We start from the raw sequence: 7,937 nt of genomic DNA on the forward strand, positions 1-7,937 counted from the left end.
AAGGTGAGATTTTTTTTTATAGCATGGGCTATATTATATTTATCTGTTTATTTTCCTTTTTTAAATCATGGGTCGTTTATTTATTTTAAACGTTTATTTATTTGTTTACGATTTTGTTGAATTCCCGTGTCTTCATCTTAAATGATTCTGATTTTTTTTCCCCCTTTTCCACCGCTTCCGCAGTATACGAATAATTTTCTTCTTTAATTTCTATTGTTTTGCTCTATCAGTTTCCTTTGTTTTTTTGTTTTTTATTTTTTTTTTTACTGTTTCCCACCGCTTGCTGATAAGATTGATCTTCATCTTCTTTATTTCCTACTGTTTTGTTCTTATCAGATTTTGTTTTTTTTCCTGTTTTCCACCGCTTCAACCACTTGCTGTTTGGGAAAAGAAATCGGCTGATGGATTTATTTGTGTTAGTGCGTTGAGTACTGGCAAAAGTTGAACCCACCGAGGGTGAAGAATATTGTGTAGAATGGTATCGCTGGCGAAGAAGAAAATGAAAGGAACAGTACTAGTTTATCTCAATGTTTACGATTTGATGCCGATTAATGGCTACGCGTACTGGCTCGGCATTGGGGTCTACCATTCCGGCGTGCAAGGTGAGATTTTTTTTTATAGGATGGGCTATATTATATTTATCTGTTTATTTTCCTTTTTTAAATCATGGGTCGTTTATTTATTTTAAACGTTTTTGAGGGTTTTCGGTGCTAAGATAGTAAAGGAAGATGAAAGAGAGAAACGAAAAGCTGGGTTTTTAACGACTAATTGAACTTGGGGCTGTCATAAGATGCCTATTATTCCATGTTTCGTTGCATTTTTCTCCTTGGGTTCAAGTTCAGATCTGTAGCCTGTTTGTTTAGGAGCTGAGTGATGGAAACCCAGATTTTTTTTTTTTCTTTTGGATGCTTACAAATTGATGAATTTATCATGGAGATTTTTATTAATATGTCTTTAGTTTTTTTTTTTGTGGGATCGGGTAAGGAGTGATATATTCCAAAGAAAAGTAATTGTGTTGTATGCATGATTATTTCTTTGTTTGGAAAGTGAGGAAAAGAAAAACTTTAATTAACTAAATATATCTAACTATGTGGCTTTATTTGGGTTGGCTCGAGTTTCTTAATATTCCAGCAAATAAGAAAATTATGGACGAAACTATTTTGTGACCCTTAATTTTCGGCAGCCAAATAAATGGTAAATGAGGGAATTAAATTCTGTAGTAGATATGCTTATTTGTTAACTCCATCAAATCCTAAGCAGTTCTAGATTTTTACTTTTTCGATGGTCGTGGGATTTTCTTGTTAATTTTGGTACAGTTCATGATGTTGAATGCGCATTTGGAGCACACGATCATGGAACTTCAGAGGTTTTTGAAGTGGAACCAAAGCGTTGTCCTGGTTTCACATTCAGGAAATCGATATTGATAGGAAGAACTGATCTAGTTACCAAGGAGGTCCATGCATTTATGGAGAAATTAGCTGAAGGGTACTGTGAAAACACTTACCATCTTATCACGAAAAACTGCAACCATTTCTAAAATGACGTGTGTACCAGATTGACAGGAAAACCCATTCCTAGGTGGGTCAACAGACTCGCCCGACTTGGTAAGAAACTGACCATAAGATTGCATTTTTTTACATTTCTATTGCTGTTTTTATGTATGAACCATTTACTTTCTTGTTAGAACATTGTATAATGCTTTTTTTCCTTTTAAATCTAGAACTTTAACAATGTAGATTTTCTGTTCACAAAGGTGGCAAAACACCACATTTTTCACCAGAATTGACGCCATTGCTCAAACTCCACCTTTCTGCAACTGCCGTTAGTGCTGCAACTGCCAAGGTGGCAAAGTCATTGATGCAACGATTGGAATAGACCCTTTGAAGTATTACTGCTGCTTGCATAACAAAAGACCTTCAAATTCATAAACACAGCTTTCTTCCTTTTGAACGTGAACTTTTTTTGGATGTGTATGTATATATATATATATATATACCAAGACAGCGGAGACAAGGAAAAGCCGAAGCTGACTGAAGAAGAAGAGAAGGAAGGGGATGGAAGAAACAAGATATATATTGCACAATAATTAAATTATGCAAGCACAAAATAAACAGGCGGTTAAACCGGCCATATGCATGTATGAGTATGCACAATTAATTGTAATAAACATATAAGCTTTATTAAAATTAACAAGCTTAAAGTAATTACAGATGCAAGGTAGTGCAGATTTGCACTTACAGAAACCAGGGTAAATAAGGAGACTCAAGAACGGGATAGAGAGGATCAAAGGGTTTCTCTCAAGTGAGTTCTGGTTTGAGTTCTGCCTTAGCTCAGAACAAGGTTCTCCTTTTATAACGTAAGGAGTTCCTGTTTACAATTATTAAAGTAAAACAGTATCAATCCGTGAGTGAACAGTAAGAACTATTTAGTCATGGGGCTTATGGGATCATCATTGTGTCTTTCCAGCTGTCCTCGTGGGCGGCTGCTTTGGGCGCAAGATGACAAATTAGAATTCGATCGTCTCTGTGTCTTCCAGCTGTCTCTGTGGGCGGCTGCTTTAGTCACAGAGTGACAATTATCTCAAAGAGGACTATGGTCGGTCTTCTTTGAACTCAAGTAGTAGTAAATCATCTTCCAGCTTTGGAATGCCTTCTGAATCATGACTAAATATATTACTGTACGAAGCCTCTGAGGATGCTTCTGAATTCTCATCGTTTTCAGAATTATCACTTGTAGACTTAGACAGTTGCTGCTCCAACAATTTTATTAAATCTTTTTTACCAAGTCTGTTGAGGATATTATCTTTAGCAGACTTAGAAGATTTCTTTGAGGATGAGCTGGTAGTTTTTCCTTTTGATGAAGCAGTTGGTGAATTAGGGGCTCGAACTATCAGAGGATATTCGGGGACTGGTGAACCAGATTTGATTGCTGGGAATTCCTTCTTGTCTTGTAGATCAGGGGCGACTTGAAGGAAATCTTTAATCATCTGGTTGATTACTTTTTCAGTATATCCAAACCTATCCCACCATTTTGTGAAATAAGCTTGGTCAATTATATCAGCATTTTTCTCATAAGTCCATTTAAAGATCCACGGTAGTTTGTAGTTCTTGTAAAAATGGAGCTCATAAGGAAACATCTGTGAATGCCGGTTCAGTTTTGTACCAGCAACTTGTTGATAAAATGTAAAAGCTCTGACGAGCTGCTCAGGGAGATTCTGCTGAATTAATCCGAATTGGTCCTACCATTGGAGAAACCAGTAAGGAAAAGTTCCTTTGAATCTTGTATCAAAATTGATGAACCATGAATGACTCATATCTGGTACCTGAAAGAACATGAAACGTTTCCAGACAGTTATGTAATCAAAATAATTATAGCTCAGTGCAGAGTCTGAGAGTCTTTTGAGAGTCCATGGGTTTGTTCCCCATTCGGCCTCGGTCATGACTCGGAGTATATAAGCACTGTGGTAAATTAATTTAGTGGAATCATTCTTATCATAAATGGGTTTTATGACAAGAGAGTTGGTGAGAATCAAAATACTGGAATAATACTGGAGATTTTGGAAGAATCTTCAGGTATCCGGCGGAAATTAGGGGGGAAATAGGAAGAGGCTATTTTGAATGGATCTGTTGAATTAGAACGGTTAGGTTCTATATGAAACAGATGAGTAATAAATGGCTTCTTCAAGTATTCAGATTTTCCTTTTGGGAGGAAAAACTGAGGAGTAATCAAAGTAGGTCCTTTCGATGCAATTGCTTTCGTATATGGATCGAAAGGTTTAGAAATCGTAGACGCGAAGGTCGCCGGTTGCACAATTTTACCAAGAGGTGTGAACCTATTGGCAATATCCAGTGCTGTTGAGGAGACACTGGGCACAATGGAGGATCCAGACTCATTCTTGATGAGTTTTATACTGGGTATTGGAGGTGGGGGGTTCACTCTCTGTTTTTCTTTTCCTTTCTTCTTGCTTACGCTCATGATTGGGTGTCTGCAAGAATTCTCTGGTAAGAAAATCAGGAATAGAATTATTAGTGCCTTTGATGTATTGAATATCAAAATCAAAAACACTTAGAATACCTTGCCATCGTGCAAAAATATGTTTTGATGCAATGTTTTGAACATCTTGTTCTAAAACAAATTTAGCACTCATGCAATCAATGCGAAGTAAAAACTTCTTATTTAACAAATCAGATTGAAATTTAGAAATACATAGCACTATAGATAAAATCTCTTATTTAATAGTATTATATTTTTCTTGTGCAGGATTCCAGGTTCCAGAATGGAAGCGAACAATTTGTTCGGAAGAACCTGGTGAAACAGATTGTTTCAGAATGCCACCATAATCAATGTTTGAGGCATCTGTTTCAACGATTTTAAATGAATCAGAAGTGGGGATACCAAGACACGGAAGAGTCTTGACATGTGCTTTGATTTTCCTCACTATTTTAGTATGGATTTCTGTCCAAGGAGGAGGATTTGAGAGAAGTCGTTTGAACAAGGGACGACATTGTTTCCTCATATCCTTGTAGAAATCAGCAACATAATTAAGAGATCCTAAAAATCTCTGTAATTGATTTTTGTCAAGAATGACATCAGGGAATTTGTCGGCAAAATCAATGGCTCTTTGAATAGGCCTGATTTTCCCTTCAGAAATATCATAACCAAGGAATCTGATCTTGGTTTGGAATAGTTTGATCTTCTTCGCAGAAACGACAAGACCATTGAGTCTAATGATATCTAGAAACGAATTCAAGTGTTTCCAGTGTTCATCAATAGATTTAGAAAAAACAAGGACATCATCTATATAGACGATGGTAAAGGCAGAGAACGAGTTGAAGACGTCGTTCATGATATGTTGGAACTCACTAGGGGCATTTTTGAGACCGAATGGCATCACATTCCATTCGAAATGACCGAAGGGGGTTACAAAGGCTGTCTTGTACCGATCTGACTCGGATATCTGGATTTGCCAAAATCCAGATTTGAGGTCAAATTTGGAAAAGACTACAACATTACTTAACCTATGAATTAAGTCATTTTTGTTGGGAATAGGGTACCTAATCCACTGTAAGACTTTGTTCAAAAGCTTGTAATTTATGACTAGACGAGGAGTGCCTCTCTCTAGTTCAGCATTTTTCGGACATAAAAGGCTGGACAAGACCAAGGAGACTTGCTTTTCCTAATTATGCCTTTTTTCAAAAGATCTGCAATTTCCTTTTTGCAGAATTCTAAAGTCTCACTATTCATCTGAATTGGTCTGGCTTTATTAGGGATCGTGTTTTCATTAAAATTTTTGATATAGGGAAGAGAAACGATGTGTTTCTTCCTATGCCAAAAAGTATTTTGTAAATCAGAACAAACATCGAAAACAAGACGTTTGTTAAAATTATCAATTTTTGAAAGTAAAATTGGCGAAAATAATTATTCAAAAATCTTTTTGTATCTTATTTCCTGTTGGAGGAAATTCAGATGCTTTTGTTTTGCAAAAAGTAAAGATTTCAAACCTTTATCTTGATCAATCTTTTGTCGAGATGCAAATTTGAATTTAACTTTTTGACCAAAGGGGTCGGTAGTAATACCATCTTTTTCAGTCAAAAACAGATACAAAGCAGAAATAAATGGAATGCCTAAAATCACTTTGTCAGACATGTTTTTGACTAAAACAGAAGGGATTTTGAAGCAAACACTGTTTTGACAAACATGAGCGTTGTTAAGCTCATATGTAATTTTCATTTGAGATCCATTTGCAGAAAATAATCTCTCAGAAGATTTTTTAAAGTATTTATTAGGAATGAGTCCTTCCTGAATGCAATTCAGGTCTGATCCGGAATCAATCATAGCAACAACAGAAAATTGAAAATCATGGGCGACCACAATGGTGATCCTTGAAAACCATTTTGGAGGAATGGTATGATGGATTAAACAAATCTGGTTGTCAGCAGCTAACTCATGTTGACTAGAACCAGAATCATTCGTTTGCTCATTGTTAGAAGGAATATCCTGATCAAGTTGTTTATCAATTTTAAACACTAAAAATTCTTGTTTTAAAATCTCATTTTCAGACTTAAGGTTGTTTACCTCAGATATGAGTTCAACGATTTCTTTTTTAACAAGATTTATTTCGTGTTGTAAATCATTTGTAGAAATTTCCTTGGGTTTTCTCTTTTGAAATCTTTCCAACGTTTCTTGAAAACTAATCCTTTGCTTAGGGGGTTCTGGTTCTTGGCGAGCCATAACCTTTCTTAACTTAAGAAGATATTCTTCCTTAAGCTCAGGATTTGTTATTTGAGAAATCAAGGTTAGCAATAGGTTTTCTTGTTCTTCAGATTTGGACAAGACATGGATTGTCTTTCCGTTTGTCTGGCAACAAGTATCATTACAATTGCAACCTAGCTTAGGACCAGTAGAATCTGGAGATTCAGTTTCCGAGTGATATTCAGAATCACTAGAACTGAACTCAAGAATATCAGATGATGAAGACGAAGCTATTTCTAGGAGTCGAAATAGTTCTTCTTTATCATTATTATCAATATTCAACTGATTAAGCTTCTTTTTTAATTTTTTATCTTTTTTGGCTTTCTGGGGGCATTTATCAGCAAAATGTCCTGGATTGCCACAAATAAAGCATTTTCCTTGAGAAAAATCTTTAGATTTCTTTTTCTTAGAAAATGGCTTAGAAAGTGGTTTTTTGTAAGTTTTCTTATAAAATTCATCACGGGGTTTTCTCCTGATACCACCATGAGGTTTAGAAAACTTGTGCTTCCTTTTTGAGGGAGCTATAGCAGGAAGTCCAAATTGTTCACAAAATGTTCCCATTTCGTATTTGGCTTTCTTGCTATTTCTCATCTGCTCTCGAAGCATTCTTTGATCAATACACATACTAATACCAAGTTTCTTTATTACTGCACAAATATCACCATAGGTGTATGCATCGTAATTAAGAGACACAGCAATAGTAAGTTCATCCTTCACTTTGTAAGCAAACAAGCGAGGTAAACCATCAATAAATTTCTCCTTCCAGTAAGGCTTCTGGCTATCGTCACGAAGCATTACCTTGGAAATAAAAACATATTGGTACCATCTGTAATCAGATATCTGATGACATCTAAGATTATTTAACTGGTCACTGATGCGACTGGTTATATCAGATGGTGTGCCAATAAAATGCTTTAAAATTGTGTAAATCAAAGTATTAACTCCATCAGATTGGGCAGATCCAATGGATTCATAAAAAATAGGTAACCCTTCATCATTACACTTAACAGCGTTCTGAATGGTTTCCTTGGCATCTCTGGTTAGGTGTTTATCCCACCAGTTTCTTAAAACACCGAAAAATCCTTGTGTTAAAATCTTAACAATATCAGGTTGTCTGATATTGTTGTTTACATAAGCATTTGCTACAATGGACATTTTACTCATGGTATTCATGATCTCTTGTTCAGAGAAACCATCAATATTCCATTCGTAAACCTTGTCAGCAGAGTAAGAAGATTGGTTTTGAAAAACTTTTTCTTCAAACTGTAAATCAGGAGGGGTAGGCCTGGAATACCGGTTCTTCGTTAGACTCATAGGTTGGGGTCCTTTTGAAGAGAATCTGGAGATTTCAGGTTTTAAAACTGGTTTTAAAACTATATCTTGAAAATTCTTTTCAAGTAAATCAAGATCCTTTTCTTCAGAAGAATTTTCGTTAGAATATTCATCTGTAGTTTCAATTAGAACTTCTTCTTCTATTTCTTTGTTAGACAAAGCACTAGTAGAAGGCTGTTCTCTTTTCAGATCATTAAGCATTTGATCAATCTTATCTAAAGTCTTTGCCTAAAGATTTTTAAAATCAATTTTGGCTCGACTTTCAGGTAAGACAATCAAAGGTTTTTCAATCATTTTCTTTGGTTGATCTGTATTCAAAACCAAAGGAATAAGATCAGGTTTTTCAACCTTTT

The 7,937-nt window shown here is 35.5% G+C and overlaps 1 protein-coding gene across 2 annotated transcripts; it reads left to right on the forward strand.

Moving 5' to 3' along the window:
• The first annotated feature begins 201 nt into the window (after positions 1 to 201).
• LOC121263194 (deSI-like protein At4g17486) lies at positions 202 to 1,973 on the forward strand. Of its 2 annotated transcripts, none has more exons than XM_041166026.1 (2): positions 202 to 602; positions 1,317 to 1,973. In XM_041166026.1, exons 1-2 carry the CDS (start codon positions 476 to 478, stop codon positions 1,535 to 1,537), a joined length of 348 nt encoding a protein of 115 aa, XP_041021960.1. In that variant the 5' UTR covers positions 202 to 475; the 3' UTR covers positions 1,538 to 1,973. The 2 variants fall into 2 exon arrangements, 1 of the variants encoding a protein (XP_041021960.1); XR_005940193.1 differs by lacking the exon at positions 202 to 602 and adding an exon at positions 959 to 1,194.
• Positions 1,974 to 7,937: the final 5,964 nt, after the last annotated feature.

Source organism: Juglans microcarpa x Juglans regia, chromosome 4S (genome assembly GCF_004785595.1).
Source record: "Juglans microcarpa x Juglans regia isolate MS1-56 chromosome 4S, Jm3101_v1.0, whole genome shotgun sequence".
NCBI lineage: Eukaryota > Viridiplantae > Streptophyta > Magnoliopsida > Fagales > Juglandaceae > Juglans > Juglans microcarpa x Juglans regia.